The sequence below is a fragment of the Sander lucioperca genome, chromosome 5 (assembly GCF_008315115.2).
Source record: "Sander lucioperca isolate FBNREF2018 chromosome 5, SLUC_FBN_1.2, whole genome shotgun sequence".
In the NCBI taxonomy this organism is placed as follows: Eukaryota; Metazoa; Chordata; class Actinopteri; order Perciformes; family Percidae; genus Sander; species Sander lucioperca.
The window spans coordinates 9039253-9053701 of NC_050177.1; the positions used below are offsets into that span (position 1 = coordinate 9039253).

A 14449-nucleotide genomic window follows, 5' to 3' on the forward strand; every position below is an offset into this window, starting at 1 on the left:
TATGACATCCAAAGCCATGGCAAAATCAGTAGATTAGTGTCTGTTTTGTTATTAAAAACGACATTATTTAATTGACTTAAAATGGCGATGGTTCATGTTTCAGTAATTGCTAATTCAGAACTAAGACAGGCCAAATCAATTGTTTTTTGACCATTTTGTAATGGCATTTTATAACACTACACAAACATTGTTTGATGTCCATTGAGTTAGTAATTAAAAACTAATTAGAATAACTGCAGTAAATGTGCTGGAATATTCTCCTTGAAATACACTAAATTCTGCCTTTGAAGCTTTGTCTAAGAACAGCCATTTAGTTTGATGTATGCTGCCTCTGTCTCATTCTAACCTTAAATGTGGCAATCATTAAATGAAATGTTTTGCTGCCTCTTGCTTCTCTGGTGCAGTCTGGCAGAAATGAGTCTCGCTAAACTCCCCAGTGAAGTGTTATTCCAGAGATTCAGGTAGTCATTTAGTCAATCAACGGATTCTGATTGCCTGATATCTTCTCTTTTATGTCCCTAGACGGCATTTATAATTTTTTCACTGAAGACACAGGTTTGTTCTGTAGAGAGGATAATAGACGATTAGTTTTTACTGCTGTAGATGTTTCTATCCCTGCAGGATAACCCCCTCACCCCCACTGATTAGCTGCATTTATAATAACTTTAAAGCATAGCAAAATGTGTTTATTTGTCTAACACTGTGACCTTGTATGGCCTTATTATAAATGCAAACTCCTCTGTGTCTGTTAGCTGTAGATTTGATCTCACCCACATTCTTGGAGTTGACAGCTGAGGTATCCAAATATTAATATTAATATAATTTGGATTTGCGGCTTGTGAATTAATTGGCTTGATGACAGTATTGTGAATTAACGGCAAGTGTCTGCATCTCAAAAGCTGCACCTTTCCCCCTCGGCTTCAGCTATTTGGTGTAATTTGGAGATATATACATTTCGATTAGGCCCTTCGACATTGATTAATTAGTTACCTTGCAGTTAGTTAGTAGTTATACAGTCTCTAAAGTCAAAGGATAAAGCTGTTGGATGTCTACTGCACTTTTCACATTGAGAACCCAATCAGAGAAATTTCTGTGCATAGTGGTTGTTTATTAGTATGAAAAACTGTGTTGCGATTCCATCGTTTTAATTTGTCTCCAGGCCATTTAGGTTTTTGTTTTGTCATTTAAGAGTTTTTTTTTTTGTCATCTACCTGTAACTGTGTTCTGTCTTTCATGTCCTTCTTCCTCCAAATGACCACTCACATGTGTCATTTCATGTGACTGTGAATGTTATTTGGCTTGCATGGTTCTGATGATCCCCATCCACTCTGCAGAAGGTAACTTACTGTTGCAGGTTTTTTGAAAGAAGACCCCCTCACTTTAGTCAGCGAATCCCACAGTTGCACATTAGTTGCTTCTATGCAATCATGTAATACACGTCTACCTCAATCCCATTAATCAGTCATGTAGACATTTGCCTCAGCAGGATAAATGAGAGAGAGCCAGAGCTGTATTCACTGTCTCATATATATAAAACCGTCAAGAGTGTTTAATATCAGCATCACTTGGATGATGTTGATAGCCCGCTACCTAAAGGGATGTTACCTCTCCTCCTTTTAGGATGTGTGCCTATAAATCAAGTGTGTAATACACACAGTTTCCTCTAATCACAGGGGAATAATTATCTATGTCTACTGCAAAAAACTGCTCCTACCGGCAGCATGCTCTGGTTCTCAATCAAGGGTTTGTATTCATGCTGAGAGCAATAGCTATCCTGTGCATTGTACTCTACATATTGCTTATCATGTTTAACCTTAGGCTGCATTAAAGGCTAAATCAACTAAGTATGAGCACTAACCATTATACACCTCTTCCGTGTTGTCTGTTAGTAACTAATACTTTATTTATGTAGCACTTTTCTAAGCCATGGTTACAAAGTGCTTCACAGCTACAAAACAAAAGAAGATACAAAGATGAGCCAAAATTGTTAAAGAATAAGAACAAATGGGGGCAAGAAAGCATCCAATGCTTAAATAGGTCTTGAAAAACACTTTGCTGATCTGACCCCTAGAGGGAGAGCCAAATGCAGCCCAATTGTGCCAAACACAGTAGACGTAATTGAAAGGATTTTGATTTCAGCATCGTCCTACAGTAGTTAGTAATAATTCAGTAGCAATTTAAACTAATTGTAGATGTGCTACAGCTTCTTGGCTTAAACAAGAATAGAGTGCATTACTAATTGTCATGACGTGAGGAGACAAAACAATGGATGATTTCTTCAAGCTGTTGGAAAGAAGAGGCGGCATACTTTGGCAACGTTTCTTAATTTAAAAGTAACAGGACTGAATAAATGACTTAAGATGTTTCTCAGAGTTCAAATGGGAATAAAAAATGAACCCTAAGTTTCTGGAAACCCACTTTTTAGTTAGTTTGAAATTTCAAAAGTCTGATTGAAGAGACCAAAGACCAGAACTTCGTTTTGTTTTGATTTAACTGCAGAACTGACATCAAGGCACTGGTCTCATTCAGACAAAAAATTTGAAAATATGAAAGTTTCACAGATATGTAAAGCTGGCCACCATCGATATAGCAATGATGAAAGACGAACTGACAAAATGTGTCCTAAAGGGAGAATAAGATAAGGTCCAAGGATTGACCCATGAGGAGCACAATCAGACACTGTGATGGATACAAAGAACTAGCGATCTTGACCTACATTTCGATTTGACTCAGTTGTTTTGTGTTACGAGTTTGAGATGGGGAAAACATAGTTTTACAGCAGTTTTACAGTTGTATAGCTTTACAAGTTGCACAGCACACACATTTCACCCCATGGTAATCTTTACAGGTAAACCCAATTATGCTGTGAAATGCAAATCTTACATAAAAATGTCATTAGTAACCCTTTCCCCTGAAGCCTTGTATGACACTGGGGAAATGTCACTCAGCAACTCGGACTGAATCAGATAAGCATGTGGCTTTGTGTCATTCGGTAATTAGTCTGACTTGAGACATACCATCTTGAGGCGAGTGATTAAGCAAGGACAAGTGACTTAATAGGACGACGACAACAACAAAGAGGCCAATTTCAAAGTTTTCTAATCAAGGTCTTCGTTTTCTTTGCTTTACAATTGGTAATGGTTGGCTGACAGAATCTTCTACCAGTAAAATAATCTCTGCTTCTTTTTATTGAGCCTTTCAGTAATCTCTATCTTGCTCCTGTGTGCCTGTAGGGAATCCCAATCCTCCTAAACTCGAAGGGGCACTTCAACCCAAAGGCAACTCCCTCAAAATCAGCTGGATCAAGCAGGACGACGGCGGCTCGCCCATTTTACATTATCTTATCCGCTATAAACCAGTGAGTATGGCGATTAGAGCTGAAATGATTAGTCAACTGAAGCAACTGCTTTGATAGTCGATTGATCATTTAAGTCATTTTTTAAGCAAAATGGCAACAATTCTTTTGGTGCTAGCCTCTCAAATATGAATATTAGCTGGTTTTGTTAGTCTTTTATGATAGTGAACTGAATATCTTTGTTTTTGTTCTAGAAAATTCTTATTGGTATGTTTTACTATTTATCTGACATTTTACAAACCAACGATTAATTGGTTAATCGAGAACTTAATTGGCAGATAAATCATCAATGAAAATAATGAAAGTTTGTTGCAGCCCTAATGATGATTCTAATGAAGCTCCATAGTTCTGACATCTTCAAAAACCTAATTTAAAATGTCAAAAATGATAGTCTTATTCTGTTGTGTTCAAGCCTTCGTGTTAATGCATGTAGAGCTAAGTCAGTTAGGTGATTAATGAATTTGCTTGACAGAAAATGAATTGCCAACTATTTTGAAAATCAGTTAAACCAAAAGATGGCAAACATTTTGATCGCTCAAGCTTCTGAGAAGAAACTGAGAAGCTCTTACATCATAACCAAATTGATTGATTGAAAATCGACAATCAAGAAAATAAACTGTAGATTGATCAACAATGAAAATAGCCATTAGTTGCAGCCCTAAAAACATGTACTGTATATCTCTCTGTGTCCTTAGATACAGGTGTCGGAGTGGAAACCAGAAATCCGACTGCCCAGCGGCAGCGACTACGTGGTTCTCAGCGGGTTAGAGTGGGACACCGAGTACAATGTCTACGTGGTGGCAGAGAATCAGAAGGGCAAGTCCCAGCCGGCTACCATGTCCTTCAGGACCTCCACAGAGCCAGAGGCCATCCAAGGTACCCTTCCTCAGGTCACTCACACTAAACTGGAACTAAACATCCAGAACACTGAGAGGCCAAACTCAAAGCTCAAAACCAGAGCGTCACATTCTATTTCTTTACCTCTCTTGCTCTGAAAGGTGAATGACAACTAAATAAATCTATTGGGGGGAAAAAATAGATTTACTGGACGACGGTGAGCCAGAAAAGATTTTCCGGCTGAATTTTCTCACTTTAAAGTTTTGACAGCCCCTGCTAAATGAGCTTGAGTTTGCACTCGCAGAACTGGGACAGGCTCTTTCCACAGAGGATCAAATGACTTCCTCTGAATGATTGTAGTTTTCCTTTAGCTTTGTTTACTGCTAAAATAGCAGCCAGAGTAGATAGTTTGTCCCTGTGTGGAAGCAGCCTTTAAATTGACCCTTGATAACCACTTATTAACTTGTACCTTAAGGTCTTAACTGCAGCTGAAGGTTTTTTACCAACCGTACAAAAAAAAAAAAAAAAAAACACACACACAGCTTGTCAGATTCCCTTTAGGTGCTAGACACTGCCAAGTGCTTTGCTGAAACATCACAGACCATTATGTCTCTCTCTCGCACTTCTTTTCTAATTCATTTTCCAATCTAAAGCATTTCCCACTCACCCACCAGTCACCATCTAGTCCACACGGTGTAGTTTTCCTCTTTGTGCTGTGCTTTTGCTTTGATGTGTTGCAGTATTTTTTTCCCCTCCCTCAATACAAGAAATCGGTTTCTTTCTGGTTTTATTTTTTTTTTTTCACTTTTGGTTTTCAGACCTGACACATTTTCACTTTCTCTCTTCCTCTGTTTTCCCCACCCTTCTCTTTTTTACCTCTTTGTTTCCCTTCATTTCCCCCCCTCTTCCTGTCTCTTTATTGTTTTATCTTCTCTCTCAATGTTCCTGCTCTCTTGCCTGGTCCCGGACATTGGTGTGGTGGACCACGTGAACATTTTCGTCTCGCCCTGTGTGCATTTTGGTGTGGTCGGGGCTGTGCTGCCTCCCCACACACACACACACACACACACACACACACACACACACACACACACACACACACCTCCGTCCCTCCTCAGTCAATCAGGGCTGTTCATCTGTGACATGCACTTTGGTATCACTCATCTTGTCCCTCATCACTGTACTCCAGCTCTCATAGTTTTCGTGGTGAATTCACACTATAAGTATAGAGGAAAGCTTGCCCTTTCTCTGGCCTGGCTGTCTCTCTGGACACTTTCACTCCTTAAAACAGACTTTGTCCATGACAGACGTGTCTCTGTTATGGGTGAGAAAAGGGTGCCGTGTAGCCTCAGAAAAGACCAGACAGACCTGCTGAACCAAAGGCAGTGGAAATCCTCCGCCTCCCACAGATTGATTCTGCTCAGCATTAGCACAGCTAGTCATCAGCACTAGACTACAGAGAGGTCTGCCAGTTTACAGTAATGAACAATAGTGAAACTGAAATGAGGTTATATTAAAACAAAATAGCACTTAGAACAGAATGAAGGCTGAGTGCTGGGCCTGTCCGTTTACATAAACCCTGTAATATATTCTTTAATCGCTCACAAAATGATGTACTGTAAAAGGTTTGTAACATTAACGTTCACATTCACATTATTGAAAACAAAAAGACCTAACTGAAAAATGTTTGTAATAATAATATTGGAACCGTTTGACAACCTGTATACAGAATTATCACAAGGCAACTGTTATTTTTGTGCTGTTTACTAAGACAAATAGATGTTTTTGTTTCTCATGCATGTAATGTGTATCAAATAGCATTCAAAAATACCTGTTTTTATACATTTATATTGGAAGGTGCTTTACTCGGCTGCGTTTTCTTCTCCAGCAGATCTTGATTAACGGTCAGTATCTAAAGAATTACATTTATCTAGAAACAGAGAAGATATTTTACAGAGTTGACTTTACACAAAGATGCATCATACCCTTTTGTGATATTTGGAAAAGCCTCACATTATTTTTGTCCATAAAATATTGTGCATTTCTGGGTAACTAGCAACATAGTGTACGCTTTGGTTTGCTCTTCTTTCTAATACCAAATAAATGGGTTGAATATATACATTATTTTTTTTACGTTTTTTTTTTTTTTTTTTTTAAACACCAGCCGTTTGCATATAAATTCCTAAACACGCCACAAGTTATATCAGTTATTGAACCCATGCCAGACGGCACAGTCTACACATACATCACACTGCATCTCAATTCATGCCGAGACAACCAGAACGTGTCACTGCTCGTAGCAGGTGAGTTGTTTCTGTTTATGGAACTGTTACAGTAGTATAGCTGCACTTTTATTCAGTTGTTCCTGGCCGTTTGTATAGAACTGTGTCACGCTACAGTTGTTCAGCACTCTCCCTGTCCTGTCTCTTGTCTGGCAGATTTGGGTGAAGAGGCAGCGTTCTCCATGGGCGTCATGCTCTGGGTAGGGATCCTTGTCGTAGCATTTGTGTTCCTGCTGCTAGCTGTGGATGTCACCTGTTTCTTTGTCAACAAATGTGGCCTCATCATGTGCCTCTGCGGTAAATCAGGCACAGGGACCAAAGGGCACAACTTGGAGGAGGGCAAGGCAGCCTTCATGTGAGTATCAGTGACAACAATTACATGCAGTGCAATCTTTACAAAGTGGCCGTTACCCTTGGCCACATTTAGTTATACTGTAGGACCCAATTTTCTAATTTAAACTCTTCATATATGCATTTTATTTTCACACACTGGCAACATAGATGATGTTCTAATGAATATGTTTCTCATATTCTCCTAAACACACTTTAAACACTTTAACGTTTTGTCTACCTCATCTACTGTACTTCTCACTTTAATCAGTGACTTCCTACATTCCCCAGAAGGCCTTTTGAGGACTGACACTGAAGATGATTAACAATCTTTGCTGAAGGTTTTATGTTTCGGCTGATAAAGCAAGAGATAACTGGGGAAGGGTTTTCCATTAAAGAAAAACTGTTGTGCCTCTTGAGCAAAATTAACACCGCTTGTGTTGTGACTGCAGTGCATTGTGGTCCGCTCAGTCAGGATCCGCAGGAACAGGAAAAATATACAAATCAATATAACAGGCCCATAAATGAGATGGAGTTTTTAGAGTGGATTTCTCTTTCAGGGAAAATAGGAGGGGTGCTGGGTTTAAGCAAAGAATTGAACAAATACTCTATTGTGCACAATAAGGCAGTTTTGATCAATTTGAGGGGGAAGTTGCATTGTGTATTGATTTTTGTTACATACGGCCATATGTACTTCTTCACATGAGCTGACAAATGTTCCGACTGTGACTGACAAAAATGTGAAAAAGATAATCCACTCACACGTATTGTAATTACTGTCTACTCCTCTCGTATCACCTTTTCTCATTGTGGCAGACATGATAACTGTTCTCTGAGATAATCTCTTGCCATTTTAACAAGATATTTGTCTCTCTGTCCTGCAGGAAAGATGAGTCCAAAGAGCCAATAGTGGAAGTCAGAACAGAGGACGAGTGCACAGCCAATCACAACGCAGCAGGACCAACCGAACCCAATGAAACCACGCCTCTCACAGAGCCAGAGTGAGTAAAAAAACTGGCGTACAGCACACAACTTTTTTACCGCTCAAGTCTTTTTAGCTGTTGTACGTTGCACTCCACTACAAAGAATAATTATCTTATTCAACCGGACAAAATTTGACCCTCTCTTTAAAACAAAAGTTCAGGTCATTCTTGAGTGGAGTCCACTTGAACTGTTGCTTTTCTGTTTGTATTCCCTTTCAGAGCGATTACTGCACTTTGTGTTTCTACTCCAGCCTTCTGGAGAATTTCTGTCTCATTGTACCAAGGTTGAAGCAATACCAGTTAAAGACACAGAAAGGCTTTTTGTCCTCTTGAGTGTGGTCAACTCACATGAAGCCATTTGACAACCTCAGCAATTCATCTCTCATTAGCAGCAGTCTGGAAAAATTAGACAGTATGAGATTGTCACTGGTACTGTTTAACCCTTATAGGTGGTTCTGCCTGGTGCTGTAGTTTTCTGCAGGAAGACTTTTTTTAGTACATTAGTTTTCTTAGTCAGTGTACTCCATGTTGGTGTGTGTATGAGATGTATCCTTTGATGTCCACTCACAGCATGGCAGCCTCTTTTTCTTTGTTTCTTTTTCTCACTAGGCTTAATAGTTGGTGTTTTTCAGTTGCTTTGTCTATGTTTGTGTGAATTTCTAAAGCGCACTAATCCCTCTGCATGCTCTCGTCCGAGCCACCCTTCCTCTGTCACGGTCACCCTGGTGTCTAGTCTGTGTGTCTCTGTTCTCTCCCTGCTCTCTCAGGCTGGCGGCTTACACTGCTGCTCTGGCACTGGACACCCTCTCCTCCGTAGCCACCAACTCTGACACAGCCACTGCAACCATTGACCCCGCTCAGGACAGCCCCTCTAGCGAGACCACTACCCTCACTTGTAGCCTGTCTACCCCGGCCAACGACCCCTCACCCACCCCTGTCCTGGCCCCAGCCCCGACTCCAGAGTCAAACACTGCCCCGCCGACTCCCCTCAGCTTCACCTCAGCCGACGAAGCTAAAATGGCCCCGTTAGTAGAACAAAGAGGAAGTATCACCCCAGAAGAACAGGAGAAACTAACCACTCCTCCTAGTACCCCCGAATGGACTAAAGCTAAAAAGTCTGGGACACCCATACCACCGAAGCGTAGACACTCTCCTAAACTCGCCGCGCTGAATGCTAAAGGTAGCCCGCCTGTATCTCCACTGGCTGCGTCTTCCTCATCGTCCTCTCCCAATCTCGACACCAAGAAACCGGCCCCGAGGCCACCGGTCAATAAGCTTCCCATACAGCCACACATTGTAGACTCAGACACCGAGACGCCAGCACAAACGACCGCCACTCTAGCAACCACTGCCCCTCCAAAACCAGACCGTGATTCAAAGACCCCAGATCCTAGTGGGTGTGGCCTTACTGCCTTTGACACTAATAATAGACCCGCTGACAAAACGGTTGATAATAACACTGACAAAGATGCTCCAACTAGTTCTCCTTCAGTGATCCACAGTGCTCCTAAAGTCCCGGAAGCTGAAGAATCTGCTCCTCTAGTTGCAGACGTCCCCTCGCCGTTACCTGTTACTCCTATTCCTTCTTCCCCCGCCCCCGCCACTGTTGAGGCGCCGGTTTCAAATGATCTCCTCACATCGCCGCCAGACGCGTACAACTTGCAAACCTGTGACGTGGGGCCCAAAAGTGCGGATTTAGAGTTAGAGTTGACTAACGGGACAAAAAGACCCTCCTGGACCCCCGCTGACCTTATTAGCTTAGAGAGCCCGCCCTCTGCCCCCTCTCTGCCCAATGGAGACAGAGGAGACCTCCCCCCCTCAGGCCCAGTTCTGGAGGCGTCAGAGACTCTGGCCAAGACTGCTCCTCCTGTCAACGATGAGTACGGCTCCCTCTAGAGGTTTATCTGTGTGTGTTTGTGTGAGTGTGTGTGCGTGCGTGTGTGTGTGTGTGTGTGTGTGTGTGTAACTTGTATGCCCATTCATTCACCACCGCATCTTGCCATTGACCACACAATATGAACTATTGTAATGGTAAACTGTGGTAATGACATTGGGTTGATTATAAGTAAGATGCTGTGGATTGACGAGTGATACGATGGTTCTGTTTTTGATGCTTGTGTGTGTATCAGTTCTCCAACAGTAACATTCACCACAAGAATATTGAAGCCCCTTTCAGACGTGCACCTTGTTATGTTACATGTCTGTCTCACGTCTGAGTTTAGTGTAAAAGTCACAACGACCATATAACTAGCCCAGTTATAGTTCTGTAAAACACGGCACAAGCCTGAATTAAATGCTGTCAGATTAAAGCTGCCAGTGTGCTTCAACAATCCGACAAGCACTTTCTGATGATCAGCTTCAGAAACCCCCTCCCCCCCACATCTTTCTGAAAACTAATCAAAACTGACAATCTGACGTGCAGAGGGGAAAGAGTAAGCAGCGTTTGAACTTTTCTCTCTCATGCTCTCTTTAGTTACACAACTATTTCTGTCACTTTTTGTCTTTACAGAAGTGTGCATTACTATAAATACCTTCCAGCAGAGACGATCTGAAAGTGTGCACCGTTATTCACATATTTATACGATTATCCCATCTCGGCCCCCTCCTATGACAGCCGGCTTTTCTCTCCACCTTTGAGTTGTGGCTGTTCAGAACAGGTTTAATCACTTCTAACATGGTCGGGCAACACATTTTTGAGCGTAACCCATCAATACCATAAGTTAGTTAAATACACGGAGAGAAATGAAATGCACGTCTCTTTCCACCTTCATAAGAGCACTGTAAAAAATGTGTCACTTAACTATCTTATGTACAACAAAAATGAAATTTGCTTAATAGACCAGGAAACACTGTAAATGAACCAGTTTTAAGTGGTTGAGGAGACGCCTCAGTCTCCTCAAATGAAATCTTCGGACAAAATAGTTAGGAGTTTGGAATATATCTTTATTGTCCACCAGGGTGGAAATGTGTCTTCGGCTCACCAAACAAATAAAGAAACAACATAGAGCATAAAAAGCAGACTAGCTGTTAGTAAAACAAACGTAGACAAAGTCATGTTCCACATTAAAAACAGTTCATGCCAATGTCTGTCATTAAATCTCATCCGTCACTTTGTTGAGTTAAGAATATCAATGGCATAGCGATATTAATTAAAGCTTCAACAGGAAAATAACTTGTTAAATCAGTCACTGATGCGACCTGTTAAGAGAACAGAAAGAGCTCTCTTCCTTGATATCACTGCTTTCCGACCCAGCTGTGCCACTACTCCCTCTCGTGCACCAGATGGCAATATCGCACAAGCATTGTGGCTTCTTCCATAATTCAATTCAATTTTATTTATAGTCTTAAATCATAACAAGAATTATCTCAAAACACTTTACAGATAGAGTAGGTCTAGACCACACTCTATAATTTACAAAGACCTAACAATTCCAGTAATTCCCCCAAGAGCAAGCATTTAGTGTGACAGTGGCGAGGAAAAACTTCCTTTTAGGGAGAAACCTGGGACAGACCCAGGCTCTTGGTAGGTGGTGTCTGACGGTGCCGGTTGGGGGTGTGATGAACAGTGACAATAATAGTCACAATAAAGATAATGGAACTATGACTAGAAATAGTAGTTGTAGTTCATGGCGTAGCAGGGCACTGCAGGGCACTGCAGGGCATAGCAGGGCACTGCATAACACTCCTGTCCTCTCTGTGTATCTGAATGATAAAACAGTATCAATGAAACAGATAGATGAAGGCAGCAATGATACATATTCCATGTCTGAAAGGGGCTTTATTTTAATGACAAATAGTTTTGTCTCAGGCAGTAACTGAATGCCTCCGAGTGTTGCCTAAATCCTCACAAACTCGACTAAAGAGAACAGAGGCTAGACTGTGTTTTCTGCTCTGAACTGCAGAAGAGAGGAGAAGAGCTGCAGGCAGGATCTACATACTGTGCTTCACTGCTATAAGATGAACATGAATATACAGTATATCACATACCACAAGCCCAGGGCTCATTTACTGTGCCATCATAGTCTCTTTTGAAGTAGAACCGATTAATTGATCATATTTGCTAAACACTGTTTTCGATCCGGAAGGCTAGTGGATACCGGATGAATTATAAGAGTATGTCATTATCTGTTTGTTTAATTTTATCTGACTGTTGTCAAGGTGGTGAAGAAATATGTAAGAAGACCTCCGAATATAAACGGTGTCTTCTTACATATTGGGTGAAGGTGTCATTGAGAATAAATGGTTAAAATTGTGTTCAACTAAAGTGTTTGTTTGCTGAGATTTTTTTCTGTTTTTCTACCCAGAGATGACCAGGTTTCTAATTTAGCACATTCTCCCTTTTTTTTTTTTCCATTGCAGGATGATTTTTTCTGATGAGAAAGGCAAACTGGAGGAGGCAGACTTATCAAACGTCTTGACGGAGATCACTGCAGAACACAACAGTGTCATACAGACAAAAACCACCGAGAGCAAAGCATGATGGGCCGATGGGGAAACCCCAGCCCGATCTAAAACATTTTGCAGCAGCAAAGAGCTAGAAACACTGCAGGAGTTTTGTTTTCCAGTGCCCTTAACTACATATTCAAAACCCCACACACACACACACACACGTGTCGATTGGTTAGAGCGCACTACGACTGTGCTTTTAGTTCCGGTTTCATTCATGAAATGTTTACTACACCTGAGGAGTTAATCTTGAGATCGTAAGAGATTTATTTTATTTTTTTATTGTTATTTTATTAAAACCAGTCAGGACGATTAAGGACAATCTCTTATTATAATGGTCGCTTGATAAATATGTGAAATTGGACTCTAATTTCTGTTCTGTGCTTTTAGTTTGAATTGCAACTACGCACAAGTATTGGATTATTATGAGAAATGTAAAAAAAAAAAAAAAAAAAAACTAAAAAAAACCTGACTATATATAGAAATTATTTTTCTTATTTTCATGTTCAACTGTTTGCATTTTTTTTTTTATTATTTGTGGGCTTGTCTCATTAAAATAGCTTGTTCTGCATGTCTGACCTGCAAGTGGTTGTTAAGTTTTGTTTACTTTGTCCGTTACAGGGATGTTTCATCTCTCACAGAAACGCTGGCATTGATTAAACACAGGCCCACAGACTGCAATGTTTGGATCATAACCATATTTGTTATGGTTATAAAAAAAAATACAGGATTAACCCACAGCCAGCTGCAGGGTGGAAAGAGACTGAAAGAATCCCACGACACAGCGACAGTGTGCACGATCAGATCAGATTTGGCCCATTTTACGATCAACTGTATTCAAATGTATGTATGGTTAGCATATTCGTTTATCAAATGGATTTGATTAAAAAAAGCCAACTCATTGAACTCAAAGGTCCACCGAAAGACAAAAACTGCCAGCAGGACTGCTGATTCTCAGCCAAGGGTTGAAGAACCTTGTATCTTATGAGCTAAATTTACACCACATATTTGTTGGGGGGGGGGGGCAACCACAACGGTAGCTGCCGTTTCTTCCTCACATTCTTATAAAGCAGATCAATGGTTGTGCTTTTGAAACAAACAAAAAAAATGAATAAAAACTCTAAAAAGCATTTTTGTACTATTTCAAAACTACAAAGATTTCTTTTCCATTTCCTGCCTGCAAGCTTGTGCAATGTGCCTGTGTGTTGATAGATTGTCTCGTCATCAGTTTCTATGATAACCTGCATAGCTTTGTCGTGAGAGATTTAGCCTATTGTTTTGATTTAATATATTGTATTATTAGAAGAAAAGTACGATAAATGGACTAATGTGGTCATTATAACACGTGTAGTGTATGAAATTGTCCGTCTCTGGTCACAGCACTATATATTGCCAGCTATAGTGAAGGAAGGTGTTTTGAGCCTTGGCATGAATTCAGTCAGTACTTTATAATGTATAAATACAAGGCAGATTGTTTGGCAGAAATAGTTCTCATATTGATTTAATGAGTGTTACCTTTGGGGCTTGATATGGCATTCCTACACATTGTTTTTATTTCTTTCCCCCAGTTGTTATTCAAGTGTTCTGTAATGTGATCTTTGAATTTTCTTTTCTTTTTTTTTTTTTTTTAAGTTTTTGTCTTTTTGTACAAAAATCACTCACCAAGAGCGACTGCTTGACACGTTCAGGATAAACATTGGCCGGAAGCAGGGTGGTCCCACCTGAAACGGAAGAGAGATCAAACTTTAGATAGTATATATCAAGAGAAGTAAATACAGATCAGAGGTATATAAGAACAAAAGGACAAGCTTTACTCACCTTGTACTCCACTGCTGTTACATGACCACCTTGCTCCCTCGCCACTGGACGCTCCTTTTGGTTTTATTGGGTCAAACTCAGAAAATATCTGTTGTGTACAGTCTGAGTGATAACCCATTTGCAAAATAAAAAACGGTTTCCGAATCTAATTTTGTCCTGCCCATTTTATTATTATATATTTTTTTAAAGATTAGTTTTTGCGGCATTTTTAGGCCTTTATTTTCACAGGACAGATGAAGACATGAAAGGGGGGTTAATGACATGCAGCAAAGGGCCGCACGTCGAAGTCGAACCCGCGGCCGCTGCGTCGAGGAGTAAACCTATATATACGTGCGCCTGCTCTACCAACTGAGGTAACCCGGGCACTGTCAGGTCCTTGGATTCAGACCATGTGTCGA

The 14449-nt window shown here is 40.6% G+C and overlaps 1 protein-coding gene across 19 annotated transcripts in view; it reads left to right on the forward strand.

Annotated features, from left to right (window-relative positions):
- The window catches only part of ncam1b (neural cell adhesion molecule 1b), a 113644-nt gene that overhangs the window by 83019 nt on the left and 16176 nt on the right, over nt 1–14449 (forward strand). For 6 of the 19 annotated variants that reach the window (XM_031296373.2, XM_031296375.2, XM_036001523.1 and 3 more), the window contains 8 exons: nt 523–555; nt 1335–1337; nt 3234–3358; nt 4051–4231; nt 6631–6829; nt 7689–7805; nt 8555–9667; nt 12147–14197. In XM_031296373.2, the coding sequence (XP_031152233.1) occupies nt 523–555; nt 1335–1337; nt 3234–3358; nt 4051–4231; nt 6631–6829; nt 7689–7805; nt 8555–9667; nt 12147–12267 (1892 nt within the window). In that variant the 3' untranslated portion in view covers nt 12268–14197. Of the gene's footprint in view, nt 1–522; nt 556–1334; nt 1338–3233; nt 3359–4050; nt 4232–5310; nt 6317–6630; nt 6830–7688; nt 7806–8554; nt 9710–9739; nt 11363–12146; nt 14198–14449 lie in introns of those variants that run through there. The other 13 variants (XM_031296377.2, XM_031296380.2, XM_031296382.2 and 10 more) reach the window with 8 other exon arrangements.